The 21,464-nt window shown below is 47.9% G+C and overlaps 1 protein-coding gene across 1 annotated transcript in view; it reads left to right on the top strand.

Moving 5' to 3' along the window:
• Positions 1–21,464, top strand: part of mon2 (MON2 homolog, regulator of endosome-to-Golgi trafficking) — a 126,112-nt gene that overhangs the window by 85,657 nt on the left and 18,991 nt on the right. Inside the window, exons 21-25 of the mRNA XM_079501727.1 lie at positions 5,013–5,123; positions 7,371–7,546; positions 12,186–12,348; positions 15,034–15,327; positions 18,222–18,420. Coding sequence (XP_079357853.1) covers positions 5,013–5,123; positions 7,371–7,546; positions 12,186–12,348; positions 15,034–15,327; positions 18,222–18,420 — 943 coding nt within the window. The remainder of the gene's footprint in view (positions 1–5,012; positions 5,124–7,370; positions 7,547–12,185; positions 12,349–15,033; positions 15,328–18,221; positions 18,421–21,464) is intronic.

Here is a 21,464-nt window from a genome sequence, read left to right as displayed (position 1 = left end):
GCAGCTGTGGTTGGGCTGTAGGTGTAGGCTGCCATGAATTCAGCTTTCTCACTTGCTGATTTTGCAGTTGGCAGAAGTTACACATACTGGAGGAAACAGGAATATTGATGAAAAAAAAAAAACACATTCTAGCTAAAAAATAGATACATACAAACAGAAGATGACAGTTCTTATCCACGCTGTTTTGAGAAGCTCCAAGTGCATTAGTACAAGCCTTTAATGCTGCTTCAAAATGTACAATGTGTCTATTTAGACACACATTTTCTCCTGTGCCGTGCAGGTAATCTTTAGTTGTTGTCGCTCTCTCTTTTTTCCGTAAATGAAAGCCCTACTTGATCATACTACTGTACATGTGTCACGCAAAAGCAGCAGATGGATCCCCAAGATCATTTTGAGCCTGTAGATCTACAACTGCTATTTTTGAATTTGAATCCTGCTAAGTAGCAGTTTTGGACATAGAGACAAAATAGTCCATAACGTAAATTACAAAGCCTATAAGCCGAGCGGCAATGCAACAAAACCACAATGAAATCATTTACCCATTTTGGGCGGGAACCCCTTTTGGTGTTTTAAGCATTACGTTATACTTTAGCTATTGAAAAATAGCAGATCTACAAACTCATAGCTTGTAGGTCTGTTATTTTTGAAAAATCGTGAAATTGTGCCTCAAATCTTTGAATATATATATATATTGTTACAGAGTGAACATTTTAACTCAAATCTTTGCTTCTGGGGGAGGTCCCTGGAACAACATATTTTCAGATGGGGGGTCGGCGGCCAATTACATATCATTTTTGGGGTCCTTGACATGAAATATTGATCACCACTGATACAGAAACATGAGGTTTTTCAGAAAAGTGTCAGGATTTAGAAGACATTGTTTAAATTTCGACGTCAGGCCTAAATGGGATAGTCACAATTATTGATATTATTATTGTGTTATTGGTCAACTAGAATGTCATGATCTCGACAGCCCCATGTATCACTTCATTGTTACTAACTCATGGCATGTGGTTTCTCTGTTTGTCTTGTGTGTTCTTTGCAGTTAGAGTAAAACCTATCTTCATAGAATAGGTCCTCAGTAATAATCATGATAAAATGGCACAATTCTGTGTCTCATAGGATGGCTGTGGGCAGTTCAGAAACCAGTCTGTGTCTGAGGCTGTGGGCGGTTCAGAAACCAGTCTGTGTCTCATAGGAGGGCTGTGGGCGGTTCAGAAACCAGTCTGTGTCTCATAGGAGGGCTGTTGGCGGTTCAGAAACCAGTCTGTGTCTCATAGGAGGGCTGTTGGCGGTTCAGAAACCAGTCTGTCTCATAGGAGGGATGTGGGCGGTTCAGAAACCAGTCTGTGTCTCATAGGAGGGCTGTGGGCGGTTCAGAAACCAGTCTGTGTCTCATAGGAGGGCTGTGGGCGGTTCAGAAACCAGTCTGTGTCTGAGGCTGTGGGCAGTTCAGAAACCAGTCTGTGTCTCATAGGAGGGCTGTGGGCGGTTCAGAAACCAGTCTGTGTCTCATAGGAGGGCTGTGGGCGGTTCAGAAACCAGTCTGTGTCTCATAGGAGGGCTGTGGGCGGTTCAGAAACCAGTCTGTGTCTCATAGGAGGGCTGTGGGCGGTTCAGAAACCAGTCTGTGTCTCATAGGAGGGCTGTGGGCGGTTCAGAAACCAGCCTGTGTCTCATAGGAGGGCTGTGGGCGGTTCAGAAACCAGTCTGTGTCTCATAGGAGGGCTGTGGGCGGTTCAGAAACCAGTCTGTGTCTCATAGGAGGGCTGTGGGCGGTTCAGAAACCAGTCTGTCTCTCATAGGAGGGCTGTGGGCGGTTCAGAAACCAGTCTGTGTCTCATAGGAGGGCTGTGGGCGGTTCAGAAACCAGTCTGTCTCTCATAGGAGGGCTGTGGGCGGTTCAGAAACCAGTCTGTGTCTCATAGGAGGGCTGTGGGCGGTTCAGAAACCAGTCTGTGTCTCATAGGAGGGCTGTGGGCGGTTCAGAAACCAGTCTGTCTCTCATAGGAGGGCTGTGGGCAGTTCAGAAACCAGTCTGTGTCTCATAGGAGGGCTGTGGGCGGTTCAGAAACCAGTCTGTCTCTCATAGGAGGGCTGTGGGCAGTTCAGAAACCAGTCTGTCTCATAGGAGGGCTGTGGGCGGTTCAGAAACCAGTCTGTCTCTCATAGGAGGGCTGTGGGCGGTTCAGAAACCAGTCTGTGTCTCATAGGAGGGCTGTGGGCGGTTCAGAAACCAGTCTGTCTCTCATAGGAGGGCTGTGGGCGGTTCAGAAACCAGTCTGTGTCTCATAGGAGGGCTGTGGGCAGTTCAGAAACCCGTCCACCAGTGACATCATCGTTAGGCAGATTTTTTTTTTTAAACAAGATTTGTTTTTACAAAAATGTTTAGATTTGTATTATCGCCAGAACGATGGCTTCCATTTTCGTATCGGAACTTTTCACGACTAGAAAGCCTGCAGGTTCTATTTGCATGGATTCTCCATCGATGATGTCACTGGCGGACGGGTTTCTGAACTGCCCAAAGCCCTCCTATATGAGACACAGATTGAGTAGGAAAAAAATGGTGGCATTTTATCATGATTATTAGTGAGGACCAATTATATGAAGATAGGTTGAAAAGTGGTGAAGTGGTCCTTAAACCACTTAAATCCCATTATATGGTTGAGCGACCGGAGTCCCTCAGGGCTGTAACTTTTCTCTTCAAATATTACATTTTCGCTGAAAATAGCTGATCTACAAGCTCTAAATTGTTTAAAGTCAATATTTCTTTTGCAGAAAATAGCCTCTGAGTGCTTGTAGATCTGCTATTTCCGGCTAAGGTTTCCCACCCGAATACGGATGGTGTGTGTGTGTGTGTGTGTGTGTGTGTGTGTGTGTGTGTGTGTGTGTGTGTGTGTGTGTGTGTGTGTGTGTGTGTGTGTGTGTGTGTGTGTGTGTGTGTGTGTGTGTGTGTGTGTGTGTGTGACTGTGTGACTGTACATTTGGACAACGTACGTATCTCTTCAAATGTGTCTTCTTTCTCTATCTCCCCTCTCTTTTGCACTCCTGTCTGTTTTTGCAGAAGGTAAGCTACTGTAACATTCATTTCTCTCTCTCTCTCTCTCTCTCTCTCTCTCTCTCTCTCTCTCCCCCCCCCCCCCCCCCCCCCCCCGCCCCATTTCTGGAGTCGAGGGACTCAAATGTCCTTTGTCTCTGCATTGCCCATCACTCTGCGAATGCGTTTCAATCTATCGTTCTTATCTCTGGATTTTATCTCACTTTTTATACACTAAAAAATGGCTCTTGATTCAGCACAGAAGCAAAAAGTCCCAGGCTACTATAGCTACAGTTGGAGGCCATCGATATTGTCCTTTTCTTTTTGCTGAGGTTTGCGTGATCTGCGCAAAAGGACAGTTAACCCATTTGGGGGCGGGAACCCCTTTTGGTGTTTTAAACATTGTGTTATAATTTAGCTATTGAAAAATAGCAGATCTACAAGCTCATAGCGCGCCACCGAGCTTGTAGGTCTGCTATTTTTGAAAAATCGTGAAAATATTTATTTCAGAAAACTGGAGGATTTAGAAGGATTTTTTTTAAATTTTGAGGTCAGGCCTAAATGGGTCAAATGATAAGGGACAATATCGGTGGCACCCAACTGTACCTAGCTGTACGCTGCTGCTCATGTTTGTTTGCAATCTTGCACAGCCAGACTTATTGTTTTGTCCTCTGGGGGTTTCCTTATAGGGAGAAAATCTACACTAACGTTATCTATCATTTAAAGATATAAGTCATTAAATGTAATTTTTTTCCCTTCCTAGCAGAGCTGAATGATGGTATTGATACACCTGGGCACGGTAGGACACTTATAGAATGTAATGTTATGTACAGCAGGGGTTACCAAACTTTGTCATGTCAAGGACCCCCAAATTGACATTTTTCAGCCCACGTACGCCCCATTTGAAAAGACACGCCAGGGACCCCCCATAAGAGAAGATTTTTACGGCTCTAGCAGTGATTCTCAAACCGTTTTATTTCAAGGACCCCCCAGTTTGACATGCATTCATCTACGGACCCCCCATTTAATGGCATTTCTATCTCTGCGACCCCCAATTTATATTGTAAAATCAATGAGGCCTGGGCCATGGCTCAGTGGTCCAGGCACCTTGGCTGGTAATCCAGTCTGGCAGTGTGCCGCAGGTTCGACTCCCGATCCCACCGGCCTTTACTGCATGTCTTCCCCCCCATCTCTCTCCCCATTTTCCTGTCAGCCTACTGTCTGTCCCTCCATAAAATATATAAAATAAAGGCGAAAGCCACACAAAAAAAAAAACATTTAGTAAAATCAATGTTAATTTAAGTGTGTGTACAAAAGGAACCAAATGGTTGGTCCACTGCTAGAGCCGTAAAAATCTTCTCTTACGGGGGTCCCTGGCATATCTTTTCAAATGGGGGGTCCGTGGGGCTAATTAGTGTCAATCTGGGGGTCCTTGACATGAAAATGTTTGGGAACCACTGCTTTAAGTCTTATTTCATACATTATGTTTTAAATAGCAAAAAATTAAAAGTTCACAACGTGTCAAATATTGCTCCATGTTGTGAGTGTACTGTAGATACTTCCACAGGCTAGATGGGGCTATATTGTTTCCCCAGTTTACAGTCCCACCGTGCCACTCAACTGTGTATCAATACCACGCCTTTATGATTATTATGCTGTCTGTCTGTCTGTCTGTCTGTCTGTCTGTGTCTGAAGAATAGCCTTTGACACACCGTGCAGAGGGGCGGGGGTTGGGGGGGGGGGGGGCTTAAATCGGTGTCCGGACCACCACGCACGGGGAGACACCCCACCTCAGCAGCCTCTTGCTTCCTCTGATGTCTTTTTCATCGACACACACATGAACAAAGTCTCTACAGTCTGTTTGATATCTCTCTCCATACCCCCCCCCCCCCCCCCTTCTGTGTGTGTGTGTGTGTCTGTCTGTCTGTCTCTCTCTGTGTGTGTATGCGCGCGCGTGTGTGTGCGTGCGTTGCAGGTCTGCCAGCATCCCAACTCCAGGATGAGGGAGTGGGGGGCCGAGGCCGTCACGGCGCTCATCAAAGCTGGCCTGGCCTACAAGCATGATCCCCCACTGGTCCAGAACCAGGTACTGTAGCTCTCTGTACTGTTACTACTGTAGATAGCTGGGATTTAGAGAAGAGAATACAGAACATGCACTCCCAAAAATAGCCCATCTACAAGCTTGTTGATCAGCAATTTTTGGTAACCGCTCTTAGAAATCGGGCATTATGTACGATGCCATGGTATGCCAAAAAAATTTAGTCGACTGTACTGTAAATCAACTGTAGACGACTAAAACTAAAACATTTTTACTAAAATATGACTGAGACTAAATGGAATTGTATTAACCCATTTTGACCATGAGATCAGATTCTAAAAATGTCTTCTACAGCCTGACAGTTTTCTGAAAAAGCTATGTTTCTATGTCAGTCGTTCTTCGATTTTTCAAAAATAGCAGACCTACAAGCTCGTAGCGCGCCACTCGGTGGCTTCCAAATGGATTCTTCCAGGAGCTCACAACGCGCCGCAGCACGACGCGTTGTGAGCTTGTAGATCGGCTATTTTCAGCAAGTGTAAAATCAGCCATTTCGACGGCATCAAGGCCCGCCAAAATACATCTTAGTCGACTAAATCAACTGTAGATTTAGTCGACTAAAATCTTGATGATATTTAGTCGACTAAAACTAGACTACAAACATTCCAGGTAACTAAAATGTGACTGAAACAAAACTATTGAAGCGACTATGGCCCCATTTACACTGGCAGACAAATCTAGCCTGAATCAGATCGGTGCCACATCGAGATTAAATGAGTCCAACATGTCACATGATTAAACAAATCAGATTCCAATCTGGATGTGACTCAGATCTGATTCAGGCTGGATTTGTCTGCCAGTGTAAATGGGTAAGTAAGTAGCCTTGCCGAGCCATGAGGCCCATAGGGCAGGAGCCTATCTCCTGTTTCTGTAGCCATGAGGCCCATAGGGGCAGGAGCCTATCTCCTGTTTCTGTAGCCATGAGGCCCATAGGGGCAGGAGCCTATCTCCTGTTTCTGTAGCCATGAGGCCCATAGGGCAGGAGCCTATCTCCTGTTTCTGTAGCCATGAGGCCCATAGGGGCAGGAGCCTATCTCCTGTTTCTGTAGCCATGAGGCCCATAGGGGCAGGAGCCTATCTCCTGTTTCTGTAGCCATGAGGCCCATAGGGAAGGAGCCTATCTCCTGTTTCTGTAGCCATGAGGCCCATAGGGCAGGAGCCTATCTCCTGTTTCTGTAGCCATGAGGCCCATAGGGGCAGGAGCCTATCTCCTGTTTCTGTAGCCATGAGGCCCATAGGGGCAGGAGCCTATCTCCTGTTTCTGTAGCCATGAGGCCCATAGGGGCAGGAGCCTATCTCCTGTTTCTGTAGCCATGAGGCCCATAGGGCAGGAGCCTATCTCCTGTTTCTGTAGCCATGAGGCCCATAGGGGCAGGAGCCTCCTGTTTCTGTAGCCATGAGGCCCATAGGGCAGGAGCCTATCTCCTGTTTCTGTAGCCATGAGGCCCATAGGGGCAGGAGCCTATCTCCTGTTTCTGTAGCCATGAGGCCCATAGGGCAGGAGCCTCCTGTTTCTGTAGCCATGAGGCCCATAGGGGCAGGAGCCTATCTCCTGTTTCTGTAGCCATGAGGCCCATAGGGCAGGAGCCTATCTCCTGTTTCTGTAGCCATGAGGCCCATAGGGCAGGAGCCTATCTCCTGTTTCTGTAGCCATGAGGCCCATAGGGGCAGGAGCCTGTCTCCTGTTTCTGTAGCCATGAGGCCCATAGGGCAGGAGCCTATCTCCTGTTTCTGTAGCCATGAGGCCCATAGGGGCAGGAGCCTATCTCCTGTTTCTGTAGCCATGAGGCCCATATGGGCAGGAGCCTATCTCCTGTTTCTGTAGCCATGAGGCCCATAGGGGCAGGAGCCTATCTCCTGTTTCTGTAGCCATGAGGCCCATAGGGGCAGGAGCCTATCTCCTGTTTCTGTAGCCATGAGGCCCATAGGGCAGGAGCCTATCTCCTGTTTCTGTAGCGTGAGGCAGCTTGATGTACAAGTACACCCCCTGGACATGACGCTAGTATGTCACAGGGACTTACCCCCAATCCAACCCTTGATGCTGAGTGTCAAGCAGGGAGGCACTGGGTCTTTGGTATGACCCGGCCGGGGATTGAACCCCGACCTCCCAGTCTCAGGGCGGACACTCTAACCACAAGGCCACTGAGCTGATAGTGTAAATGGGGGCCTTTGACTAAAACTAAAATCAAAATTTGCTGCCAAAAACGACAGACCTCTCCTCCTCCCTCCTTGCTGCAGCGCCTGCAGCTGCTGCTGCTCAACCCTCTGAAGGAGCTCTCCAACGTGCTGCACGCCGACATCAGACACAAGCAGCTGGAGAGCGTGCTGCAGATCCTGCAGAGCCAGGGCGACGGCCTGGGGCCCGGCTGGCCCCTGGTGCTGGGGGTCATAGGGGCCATCCGCAACGACCAGGGGTGAGACTTTTCTTATTTTGTATTCGTACTAGTCTTATTACGTTGGAACTAGGTATTTGTATGCTATGTCCTGTATGTCAGTCCTGTTTGTATTGTTTGATGTTCGATGTCTGGGGACTGCAGGGGGTCGACCTAGCACAAGATATTTTCAGATAGGGGTCCGCAGACAAATATATATCGTCACTGTCAAGCAGAAATATTTTACTTGTTTATACTTTTTGTGTGTTTTTGTATTAACGCCAGGGCTGGCAAGTTTCAGAAAATGCCAAGAGTGAGACCTTAGTGTCTTAATGCGTTCGACGCCGCCCGCTGGGCGGCGGCGAAGAAAATTGCCCTTTTTTAATGTCGATTTGCCCTTTTTTAACATTGATTTAGACTCTAAATCAATGTTAAAAAAGGCCAATTTTAGAGGAATACAGACATCCCACCCTAGAGTGGTGCAACTCCGTGTGGGGGTCCCGGGGGGGGGGGGGGGGGGGGGGGTTCAGACCCACAGGATAGAGCCCAGGGTGCCGGGCCGGTTCCTGCGAGCCGCCCCGTGTCCGAAACGGTAGAGAAATGACAGAGTTACCATGTGGGGGGCCCACTACTGTACTGTACTGTACTGTACTGTACTGTACTGTACTGGCACACCCGAAATCATCATATATACAGTTAATATGTGCATGTGTGTTTGTGTTTGCGTTTGGTTGCGCACAGGTGGTGAAAAACAACCACGCTGTTTTCGTGCTCAGACCCAGCCAGCCAGCCAGCCAGCAAGCCACACACATAGTGCTCAGACCCAGCCAGCCAGCAAGCCACACACATAGTGCTCAGACCCAGCCAGCCAGCCAGCAAGCCACACACAGTGCTCAGACCCAGCCAGCCAGCCAGCAAGCCACACACAGTGCTCAGACCCAGCCAGCCAGCCAGCAAGCCACACACATAGTGCTCAGACCCAGCCAGCCAGCCAGCAAGCCACACACAGTGCTCAGACCCAGCCAGCCAGCCAGCAAGCCACACACATAGTGCTCAGACCCAGCCAGCCAGCCAGCAAGCCACACACAGTGCTCAGACCCAGCCAGCCAGCCAGCAAGCCACACACATAGTGCTCAGACCCAGCCAGCCAGCAAGCCACACACAGTGCTCAGACCCAGCCAGCCAGCCAGCCAGCCACACACATAGTGCTCAGACCCAGCCAGCCACACACATAGCTCCGTAAGGGAGTAAATCTTCAAAAAACTGAAGAGGCTACTGGAGATTGGAGAACCTGATTTGGACATGATCTGATGCAGGACAATGTCACTATGACAGAAAGAGAAGATGGGTCTGGCCACATTCATTCACCCCATAATCTCAGTGGAAATTGGGGAATATGTTGTGAAATAAAAAGTCAGAAAACTGGAATTTGGAAAAATGCCTTATTTTTAATTTCCCCATGCCCACACATCTGTTCTCTCTCTCTCTCTCTCTCTCTGAACAGAACTATAACGACAAGTTGCGATGCGGCCCCTCCCCCTTCACACACACACACACACGAGTACGACTTTGTCCCTATAATATGCGTAGGCTACTGGCACCGTTCCTCATATCACGCAAGAGACACCACACACCAGTATAGAAGAGAGATAGTCACTTGTGACTTACTCACTTAATGTTGTAACTTGTGGAGGCTATATTGTCTTCCATGAAAAATATTTCGAAGCGATGTTAAACTCTGCATGGCTCATTTCCATGCGTCACAGTCAGGGACCCTGCTGACGATTTGGTGGTCCACTGCCTGGTTACCCTTTCTACTGCATATAACAGCGCTGCATGATCTCCTGCAGATCGGCTATTTTGCCGTTTGTGAGGACGCACACATGGGCGCGCGTTATTACGCGGCGGAGCCGCGGATAAAATTGTTATTATGATAGCCGGCTTGGCTTTTTTGGCACATTTTATGCCCCCCTCGGCGTGCGTATTGTGCGTGCGTGAGAAATGAGAGGTGTGGCGTGGTGCGTGGTAAAAGGTCAAATTGCGTGACTCTCACTCTCAAAGCGTGAGACTTGGCAGCCCTGATTAACACCCTACTTGATCATACTACAGTGTCACACAAAAGTATCCAAAACAGCAGATCTACAAGCTCGAAGCGTGCCGCAAAATGTTTTGAGCTTGTCGCTATTTCTGAATTTGAATCCTGAACAGTAACGGTTTTGGACATAATGAGATTTCCACCAGACGGTGACGAATATCAATTTGGGATGAAAATGTTTGAGAACCGCCGATTTAACCCATTTTGAGCGGGAACCTCTTTTGGTGGTTACATACATTGTTATAATTTATCTATTGGAAAATAGCAGATCTACAAGCTCATAGCGCGCCACCGAGTGGCGCGCTATGAACTTGTAGGTCTGCTATTTTTGAAAAATCGTTAAAATGTGCCTCAAATCTTTCAGAAAATTGTCATGATTTAGAAAAGTTTTTTTTTTAATTTCGACGTCAGGCCTGAATGGGTTAAGCCATTTAGACCTGAGGCCGATATTTTCTAAATAGAAAAAGCTTCTAAATCCTAAAAGTTTTCTGAAAAACCTGTTTCTACGTGACTAGTGGTACTCAACCTTTTTCATGTCAAGGACCCCCAGAATTATCTGTATTTGGCCGTCGAGTCGACCCCCATCTGAAAAGGAACCGAAACTTTTCTAAAGATTTACAGAAGTGACGTCCGCGTTGTACAGAGAAGTGACATTCTTCACAGTAGGTCAAGAACAAGAGTTCTTATCAGGAAAATAAAAAAACAATCTTCTAATTGAGAAGACTGATTTAACCCATTTTGGGCGGGAACCCCTTTTGGTGTTAGCATTATGTTATGCTTTAGCTATTGAAAAATAGCAGATCTACAAGCTCATAGCGCGCCACCGAGTGGCGCGCTATGAGCTTGTAGGTCAAACAAACTTTTTCAGAAAACTGTCAAGATGTAGAAGACATTTTTAGAATCTGATCTCAGGTCAAAATGGGTTAATAGGCTTATATTCGTAAGGTCGTTTATGAATGAATGACGTTAGCAAATCTTCCCTAAGGTCACGGTCAGTCACACTTCTGTTCTACCCATGAGGGCTCTCTCTAGGTAGGGCGAATTCTGCCTGTGCATTTCAATGGAAATGTTTCTTTTGCATACATAAAAGTGCGGTGTGTGTGACCATGCAAAGTCGGAAAGTAATACCAGGCCAGCCCAGTCGGATCTCTCTGGCAGAAACCTCGAAATCTCCATTTTTCAAATTTCTTGTGTTTTTCTTTTCATAAATGAATGCCCTACTTTGTCGTCCAACAGCGGACATAGACGGTTGCAAAGTTGAGCTTGAAAATCTACTATTTCGTGCAAATGTTGAACGTGAAAGTGGTGTGTCTGTGGGTTTCATAAATATTGAACTAATGGAAAGTATTAACAAATGCTTGTGGCTAAATAATAACTACCGGTACATTGCTGGTTCTATTGGAACACAGGTTATTGTCCCCCCATTTCCTTAACCCATTCAGGCCTGATGTCGAAATTAAAAAAACGTTCGCTCTGAAAGAATATATACCTATTCAAAGATTTGTGCCGCATTTTTATGATTTTTCAAAAATAGCAGACCTACAAGCTCATAGCGCGCCACTCGGTGGCGCGCTATGAGCTTGTAGATCTGCTATTTTTCAATAGCTAAAGTATAACAGAATGCTTGAAACACCAAAAGGGGTTAAAATAATGCTTCTGGTCTAAAGTTCACCCTCAGCAGAGTAATCTAGTAAGAGAGTGGCGACACGCTTTGATCTCGCCGCAAAGCGGAGTGCTAGTATGGGCTATAGTTCCAAACATTGGAACTATCCCATTGAGATAGAATGAGCACTTCCGCATTCCATTGTTACAATGGGAGTCAACGCTAGTGTTGCCACTATATCAGTACACCCAGTAAGGATGTTTCCCGTCCTCTCTGTGTGTCTGTCTGTCCTGCAGTGAGACAGTCTCTGATCCGTCCTCTCTGTGTGTCTGTCTGTCCTGCAGTGAGACAGTCTCTGATCTGTCCTCTCTGTGTCCTCTGTCCTCCAGTGAGTCTCTGATATGTCCTCTCTGTGTGTCTGTCCTCCAGTAAGTCTCTGATCTGTCCTCTCTGTGTCCTCTGTCCTGCAGTGAGTCTCTGATCTGTCCTCTCTGTGTGTCTGTCCTCCAGTGAATCTCTGATCTGTCCTCTCTGTGTGTCTGTCCTCCAGTGAGTCTCTGATCCGTCCTCTCTGTGTGTCTGTCCTCCAGTGAGTCTCTGATCTGTCCTCTCTGTGTCCTCTGTCCTGCAGTGAGTCTCTGATCCGTCCTCTCTGTGTGTCTGTCCTCCAGTGAGACAGTCTCTGATCCGTCCTCTTTGTGTCCTCTGTCCTGCAGTGAGTCTCTGATCCGTCCTCTCTGTGTGTCTGTCATCCAGTGAGTCTCTGATCTGTCCTCTCTGTGTCCTCTGTCCTCCAGTGAGACAGTCTCTGATCTGTCCTCTCTCTGTGTCCTCTGTCCTCCAGTGAGACAGGCTCTGATCTGTCCTCTCTCTGTGTCCTCTGTCCTCCAGTGAGACAGTCTCTGATCTGTCCTCTCTCTGTGTCCTCTGTCCTCCAGTGAGACAGTCTCTGATCTGTCCTCTCTGTGTCCTCTGTCCTGCAGTGAGTCTCTGATCCGCACAGCCTTCCAGTGCCTGCAGCTGGTGGTGACAGACTTCCTACCCGCAATGCCTTGCACGTGCCTCCAGATCGTGGTGGACGTGGCGGGAAGCTTCGGTCTGCAGAACCAGGAGCTGAACATCAGCCTCACCTCAATCGGCCTGCTGGTGAGAGAGAGGAACGGTTTTATTTATATCACCTCCATCGGCCTGCTGGTGAGAGAGAGAGGAACGGTTTTATTTATATCACCTCCATCGGCCTGCTGGTGAGAGAGAGGAACGGTTTTATTTATATCACCTCCATCGGCCTGCTGGTGAGAGAGAGAGGAACGGTTTTATTTATATCACCTCCATCGGCCTGCTGGTGAGAGAGAGGAATGGTTTTATTTATATCACCTCCATCGGCCTGCTGGTGAGAGAGAGAGGAACGGTTTTATTGATATCACCTCCATCGGCCTGCTGGTGAGAGAGAGGAACGGTTTTATTTATATCACCTCCATCGGCCTGCTGGTGAGAGAGAGGAACGGTTTTATTTATATCCCCTCCATCGGCCTGCTGGTGAGAGAGAGGAACGGTTTTATTTATATCACCTCCATCGGCCTGCTGGTGAGAGAGAGGAACGGTTTTATTTATATCACCTCCATCGGCCTGCTGGTGAGAGAGAGAGGAGCTGTTTTATTCACCTGTTTTATTCACCTCCATCGGCCTGCTGGTGAGAGAGAGGAGCTGTTTTATTCACTGGGTAAATGGTAAATGGTGCATTTATACAGTGCCTTTATCCAAGGCGCTTTACATAGATTGTGCATTACATTCACACATTCACACACCGATGGTGGCGTAAACCATGCAAGGCACCAACCTGCACATCAGGAGCAATTAGGCGTTCAGTGTCTTGCTCAAGGACACTTCGACACTAACTCTGGGGGAGCCCGGGTTCCAAACTGGCAACCTTGCGGTTGCCATCCACTCTACCCCTGAGCCACCGCCGCCGGGGTGAATTGTCTTGTTCACACAGCAACTTTAACCCATTTAGACCCGAGGACGATTCTACAAATGTCTTCTAAATCATGACAGTTTTCTGAAAAAACTGTCAGGATTTATCTACATCGGTGGTTCTCAAACATTTTCATGTCAAGAACCCCCACAATTAAAACAATTGGGCGTTGACCCCCATCTGAAAATCTGTTGTTCCAGGGTCCCCCCCCCCCCAGAAGCAAAGATTTGAGTTAAAAACGTTTCGCTCTGAAAGAATATATATTTCAAAGATTTGCGCCACATTTTCACGATTTTTCAAAAATAGTAGATCTACAAGCTCGTAGTGCGGTACTCGGTGCCGCGCTGTGCTGTACTGTACTGTACTGTACTGTACTGTACTGTACTGTACTGTACTGTACTGCAGGGGTTCTCAACCCGTGGGTCGCGACCCCTCGGGGGGTCGCCAAATTATTTTAGGGGGTCCCCAAATTATTTTCCAAAAAAAAAAAAAAGGTTTTTAAATTTTTATTTTCACGATTTTTCTAAAATAGCAGACCTACAAGCTCGTAGCGCGCCACTCGGTGGCGCGCTACGAGCTTGTAGATCTGCTATTTTTCAATAGCTAAATTATAACATAATGCTTAAAACACCAAAAGGGGTTCCCGCCCAAAATGGGTTAAGGTTATTATAGCAGTCAATTTATAGGGGGTCGGGAGGGGGCGGGGCGGGGGTCCCGAGACATTGCCAAAGCATTTCCGGGGGTCCCCGGCCAAAAACGTTGAGAACCCCTGCTCGTACTGTACTGTACTGTACTGTGAAGCTATATGCCTTCCTGTGGAAGGATCTAAATGCATGAGCTGATATTATTGATCTGTGGTTTTTGTGGGATTATCTTTCTGGCAGCGCGCCCGGCCCGTCGGCCCGCCGGCCGATCGATCCCTGTGAGACCTCTGTGGGAATATGATAGCCGTACCGCCTGAGGCTAACCTCCCCAATTAACCCCACCGCCCTCCCAGTGCCTCTCTGTAACGCCATGCCCACCCGCAGTGGAAGAAGTACTCATAGGTATAGGTATAGAGGTTAAAAAGATGGAAAAAACAATGAGACACAATTGTGGTCCATTCAACACTCAGACAACTGGACAAAACAACGATAGAAAATCTGCAAGTCTAAATATTAACATGCTCAAGTAAAGTACAAATACACAAAAATGTACTTAACCACTTAAACCATTTAGACCTGAGGACGATTCTACAAAAATGGCTTCTAAATCCTAACGGTTTTCTGAAAAACCTGTTTCATTTTCATGACAAGGACCTCCAAAATGATATGTAATTGCCCCATCTGAAAATATGTTGTTCCAGGGACCCCCCCAGAAGCAAAGATTTGAGTAAAAATAAAACGTTCGCTCTGAAAGAATATATATTCAAAGATTTGCACCATTTAAAAAATAAAAAATAAATAGCAGACCTACAAGCTCATAGCGCGGCACTCGGTGCCGCGCTACGAGCTTGTAGGTCTGCTATTTTCTTTTTAAAGAGTGCCTATTTTTTTAAATCGTGAAAATGTGGTGCACATCTTTGAATATATATTCTTTCGAGGTTAGATAGAGAGGTTATCAGAAAACTGTCATGATTTAGAAGACATTTGTAAGAATCGTCCTCAGGTCTAAATGGGTTGAAGTGTTATCTGCCCGCGTTTAGTTCAGATACCGCCCGTCCCGTACCCGTGAACTTATGATTTTTCACCCATTTTCATCCGTCAAACCCGGGGTACCCACCCGGCCCGTTGCAGATCTCTGGTATGGAGCCCTGAGGTCACGTTCCAGCAACTGATCCGTTCTCTCTCTCCCCCTCCCCCCCTCCCCTCCCCCCTCAGTGGAACATCTCAGACTACTTCTTCCAGAGGGGCGAGCCCATCACGGCGGAGCTGGAGCGCGAGGAGGCGACCCTCCAGAAGCAGGCGGCGGAGCGCGGCGAGACCCTCCACAGGCCCTTCCACCCGGCGCCGCCCTTCGACTGCCTGTGGCTGTGCCTGTACTCCAAGCTGGGCCAGCTGTGCGTGGACCCCCGGCCCGCCGTCCGGAAGAGCGCCAGCCAGACCATGTTCTCCACCATCGCGGCCCACGGCACCCTGCTGCAGCAGCCCACCTGGCACATTGTGGTCTGGAAGGTACTGTATAACCACACCACCAGTGTTGTTTTCGTCGACTAAAAACGAAAGATCTACAAGCTCTACAAGCTCGTAGCGCGGCACCGAGTGCCGCGCTACGAGCTTGTAGGTCTGCTATTTTTGAAAAATCGTGAAAATGTGGCGCAAATCTTTGTATATATTTTCTTTCAGAGCCAAAGTTTTTAACTCAATTCTTTGCTTCTGGCGGGGTCCCTGGAACAACATATTTTCAGATGGGGGTCGGCGGCCAATTACATCATAATCTTGGGGGTCCTTGACATGAAAATGTTTGAGAACCACTGACATAGAAACATAGGGTTTTTCAGAAACTGTCAGGATTTAGAAGACATTTGTAGAATCGTTCCCAGGTCAAAATGTGTTAATAAAATGTCTGGCCTACTGCTCGGGAAGTTGAAAGAAAACGCTCTTCCAAAGTGTGGACATGAATACAATACAATACAATATATCATTCCGGGGGTCCTCGGCACAAAGAAAGTTTGAGATTACTGTGTAAGAAGAAGGCATTTGTAGAATGGGCCTACAGTTGGGTGCCACCGATATTGTCCTTTTCTTTTTGCTGAGGTTTGCGTGATCTGCGCAAAAGGACAGTTAACCCATTTTGGGCGGGATAACATTATGTTATAATTTAGCTATTGAAAAATAGCAGATCTACAAGCTCATAGCGCGCCACCGAGTGGCGCGCTACGAGCTTGTAGGTCTGCTATTTTTGAAAAACCGTGAAAATATTTATTTCAGAAAACAGAGGATTTAGAAGGATCTTTTAAAATTTTGAGGTCAGGCCTAAAAGGGACAATATCGGTGTATGTGATTTAATTAAGCAATATTACACGAGAGGGTTTTCTTCGTCGTCATTAATGCACGCACGCCTGTGGTGCGGCAGGAACTTGCCCGCAGGGTGAGTTCCGAAAGTCATTGCAGAAGTGTAATAGTGTGTAGTGTAAACTGTAATATTGCAATTATAGTTACCCTTAAAACTAAGATAATATTTTTTTTTATGACAGATGACCCACTACGACCACAAATGTTCCAAGAAACTATAGCTAAGCCTAGCCACCGAGTCTGCTGCGCTCTGAGAGAAACTATAGCTAAGCCTAGCCACCGAGTCTGCTGCGCTCTGAGAGAAACTATAGCTAGGCCTAGCCACCGAGTCTGCTGCGCTCTGAGAGAAACTATAGCTAAGCCTAGCCACCGAGTCTGCTGCGCTCTGAGAGAAACTATAGCTAGGCCTAGCCACCGAGTCTGCTGCGCTCTGAGAGAAACTATAGCTAAGCCTAGCCACCGAGTCTGCTGCGCTCTGAGAGAAACTATAGCTAAGCCTAGCCACCGAGTCTGCTGCGCTCTGAGAGAAACTATAGCTAAGCCTAGCCACCGAGTCTGCTGCGCTCTGAGAGAAACTATAGCTAGGCCTAGCCACCGAGTCTGCTGCGCTCTGAGAGAAACTATAGCTAAGCCTAGCCACCGAGTCTGCTGCGCTCTGAGAGAAACTATAGCTAGGCCTAGCCACCGAGTCTGCTGCGCTCTGAGAGAAACTATAGCTAGGCCTAGCCACCGAGTCTGCTGCGCTCTGAGAGAAACTATAGCTAGGCCTAGCCACCGAGTCTGCTGCGCTCTGAGAGAAACTATAGCTAGGCCTAGCCACCGAGTCTGCTGCGCTCTGAGAGAAACTATAGCTAAGCCTAGCCACCGAGTCTGCTGCGCTCTGAGAGAAACTATAGCTAGGCCTAGCCACCGAGTCTGCTGCGCTCTGAGAGAAACTATAGCTAAGCCTAGCCACCGAGTCTGCTGCGCTCTGAGAGAAACTATAGCTAGGCCTAGCCACCGAGTCTGCTGCGCTCTGAGAGAAACTATAGCTAGCCTAGCCACCGAGTCTGCTGCGCTCTGAGAGAAACTATAGCTAAGCCTAGCCACCGAGTCTGCTGCGCTCTGAGAGAAACTATAGCTAAGCCTAGCCACCGAGTCTGCTGCGCTCTGAGAGAAACTATAGCTAAGCCTAGCCACCGAGTCTGCTGCGCTCTGAGAGAAACTATAGCTAAGCCTAGCCACCGAGTCTGCTGCGCTCTGAGAGAAACTATAGCTAGCCTAGCCACCGAGTCTGCTGCGCTCTGAGAGAAACTATAGCTAAGCCTAGCCACCGAGTCTGCTGCGCTCTGAGAGAAACTATAGCTAAGCCTAGCCACCGAGTCTGCTGCGCTCTGAGAGAAACTATAGCTAAGCCTAGCCACCGAGTCTGCTGCGCTCTGAGAGAAACTATAGCTAAGCCTAGCCACCGAGTCTGCTGCGCTCTGAGAGAAAAGCTCGGCTGAATTCTTTGTTTTGATTTGACCGTTCCAATATCGTGGTTAAAGCACGGCTAAAAAGCTGTTTCAACCAATCGGATTGCTTCCTCGAAACGACCTGTTGTATAATACAGCTTTAACCCATTTAGGCCTGACGTCGAAATTTAGAAAATGTCCTCTAAATCCTAACAGTTTTCTGAAATACCTATGTTTCTGTATCAGTGGTTCTCAATATTTCATGTCAAGGACCCCAAAAATTATATGTAATTGGCCGCCGACCGCCATCTGAAAATATGTAGTTCCAGGAAACCCCTCAGAAGCAATGATTTGAGTTAAAAAACGTTTGCTCTGAAAGAATATACATTCAAAGATTTGCGCCACATTTTCACGATTTTTCTAAAATAGCAGATCTACAAGCTTGTAGATCTGCTATTTTTCAATAGCTAAAGCATAACATAATGCTTAAAACACCAAAAGGGGTTCCCGCCCAGAATGGGTTAAGACTGTGTTGTTTGTTGGGGGTGACTGAACCGTGTGTGTGTGTGTGTGTGTGTGTGTGTGCGTGTGTGCGTACGTGTGTGCGTGCGTAACGACCAGGTGCTGTTCCACCTGCTGGACTGCGTGCGGCGGTCCTCCTCCACCGCCGACAAGGAGAAGATCGAGTCGGGCGGAGGCAACATCCTCATCCATCACTCGCGGGACACGGCCGAGAAGCAGTGGGCCGAGACCTGGGTGCTCACGCTGGCCGGGGTGGCTCGCATCTTCAACACCAGGAGATACCTGCTGCAGCAGCTAGGTGAGAGCTGAGCCTTAGATATAGACAGAGTTACGCAAACTGCGTTCACTTCATGGGGCTTCAGTCCAATGGTGTCTCTCCTACATAGACTACGCATTGAGCGTGGGGACAACCAACTGGGCCAAGTCCTGGTCCGGAAGTAGGCAGAAATGCGGCTTTAATGACCTTAAATCCCTTTATTTTTAGTTGTTACTGTACAATAAAACAGTTGCCATGTTGCACACATGCTTAAAATAGCTCTTGTTTGCGCCACCCTCGTTGAAAACAATGTATTTCCAACTCCAGCTTGTCTCAGTTCAGGCTGCATGAACAGCGCTCGAGCGCTCGGTTTCCGCCCCCCTCAACGTCGTAACTCCTCTATTAGATGGCTCTGGGTGAGAGTAGAGGAGATACCTGCTCTAACAGCTAGGTGAGAGTTAACCCTCGCGTCTCCAGACTTTTCACCTCGGAGGAAAGCCTGGTCTGTGTTCCTAAATCGCTGTGTGATCCAGTCTAGACCCATCCGGCTCTACTGGCCACTCTACCGCTGAGCCACTGCCGCCCCAATCACCCCGGCAATGCAATAACCCAGCTGGCAATGCAATAACCCAGCTGGCAATGCAATAACCCACCTGGCAATGCAATAACCCAGCTGGCAATGCAATAACCCAGCTGGCAATGCAATAACCCAGCTGGCAATGCAATAACCCAGCTGGCAATGCAATAACCCAGCTGGCAATGCAATAACCCAGCTGGCAATGCAATAACCCAGCTGGCAATGCCAGCCAAGGCAAGCTGGACAACATGTTGCACTGACAGACACTCTGCTTGTAATGTTTCTGCTGCAGTCTCATCATGACATTGCTTTGGGCAACGGGCAGGATTTAGATTCAGGACAGCAGCACAGCCCTATTCCGTTTCTGCATTCAATCTTGGTTCTGCGTTTATTTGATTTCGTAAAGGCTGGCTCTGCCCCGGGGGCAACATCCAAGACCTCATTTCACAGCGTGTCCCTTCGATTTCCTCTTGCCGCCGCATTGACTTGTTGTTTTTTAAGAGAGGTAATTATTGATTTGAGATAACCATAAGGGACCTTTTAACCCATTCAGGGCGGGAACCCTTTTTGCTGTTTTAAGCATTATGTTATACTGTAGCTATTGAAAAATAGCAGATCTACAAGATCATATGAGCTTGTAGATCTGCTATTTTTGAAAAATCGTGGAAATGTGGTGCAAATCTTTGAATACTCTTTCGGAGCAAAATATTTGAACTCAAATATTAGCTTCTGGGGGGGTCCCTGGAACAACATATCTTCAGATGGCGGTCTGCAGCCAAATACAGATAATTCTAGGGGACCTTGACATGACAAGGGGTTGAGCACCACTGACCTAGAAACAGTTTTTTTCAGAAAACTGAGAACTTAGAAGACATTTTTTTAGAATCGGCCTCAGGTCGAAATGGGTTAAACAAAAACAACATCTTGCCTCGAACCAAAACAATCGACAAAAGCACATGATGATATTGACCTTATTATTATGTCCCACCTCCCCTCATCCCTGATTATTATGCATGCATGCAGTGGTTATACCTACAGTTGGGTGCCACCGATATTGTCCCTTATCATTTGACCCATTTAGGCCTGACCTCAAAATTTAAAAAAAATCCTTCTAAATCCTCCAGTTTTCTGAAATAAATATTTTCACGATTTTTCAAAAATAGCAGACCTACAAGCTCGTAGCGCGCCACTCGGTGGCGTGCTATGAGCTTGTAGATCTGCTATTTTTCAATAGCTAAATTATAACATAATGTTTAAAACACCAAAAGGGGTTCCCGCCCAAAATGGGTTAACTGTCCTTTTGCGCAGATCACGCAAACCTCAGCAAAAAGAAAAGGACAATATCGATGGCCTCCAACTGTAGCCTGGCTAATAAGCCAGACTCAAATCACACTGTCGTGTGGTATTTGAGTCTGGAGATGCTGTGTATGGATCTTGTTTCCCCGGGGGGCGGGTTCAAACATTTTCTCTTTGACGCAATTGGTTAGAGCTACTGTCAGTCAAAGGTCTCAAGCATTGAACGTCGCTGTACCAAAGCCCGCCCATATTGCATACCGTGTCCCGATTGGCCACACCAGTTCTCTGGTGTAGGAAATGGGCGTACAATAAGGAGCCTCTCCAGACCGTAATCCGCCGGCAGGCAATTTATTTTTGCCTGCCAGCTCTGTGGCCTCGTGGTTAGAGTGTCCACCCTGAGGTTGGGGGTATGGTCGAGGGTTCAATTCCCATTCCGAGTCATACCAAATTCAAACTAAAAAATGCCCAATTCCTCCCAGCATGGAGGGTTGGACTGGGTCGTGTCCAGATCCCTCCCTGCTCGGCACTCAGCATGGAGGGTTGGATTGGGTCGTGTCCAGATCTCTCCCTGCTTTGCACTCAGCATGGAGGGGTTGGATTGGGTCGTGTCCAGATCTCTCCCTGCTTGGCACTCAGCATGGAGGGGTGGATTGGGTCGTGTCCAGATTCCTCCCTGCTTGGCACTCAGCATGGAGGGGTGGATTGGGTCGTGTCCAGATCTCTCCCTGCTTGGCACTCAGCATGGAGGGTTGGACTGGGTCGTGTCCAGATCTCTCCCTGCTTGGCACTCAGCATGGAGGGTTGGATTGGGTCGTGTCCAGATCCCTCCCTGCTCGGCACTCAGAATGGAGGGTTTGGATTGGGTCGTGTCCACATCCCTCCCTGCTCGGCACTCAGCATGGAGGGGTGGATTGGGTCGTGTCCAGATCCCTCCCTGCTCGGCACTCAGAATGGAGGGTTTGGATTGGGTCGTGTCCACATCCCTCCCTGCTCGGCACTCAGCATGGAGGGGTGGATTGGGTCGTGTCCAGATCCCTCCCTGCTTGGCACTCAGCATGGAGGGGTGGATTGGGTCGTGTCCAGATCTCTCCCTGCTTGGCACTCAGCATGGAGGGGTGGATTGGGTCGTGTCCAGATCCCTCCCTGCTCGGCACTCAGAATGGAGGGTTTGGATTGGGTCGTGTCCACATCCCTCCCTGCTCGGCACTCAGCA

The sequence above is a fragment of the Electrona antarctica genome, assembly GCF_951216825.1.
Source record: "Electrona antarctica genome assembly, chromosome: 5".
In the NCBI taxonomy this organism is placed as follows: Eukaryota; Metazoa; Chordata; class Actinopteri; order Myctophiformes; family Myctophidae; genus Electrona; species Electrona antarctica.
The sequence above is the reverse complement of the archived record's forward strand: the minus strand, read 5'-3'. Positions and strand labels throughout refer to the sequence as shown.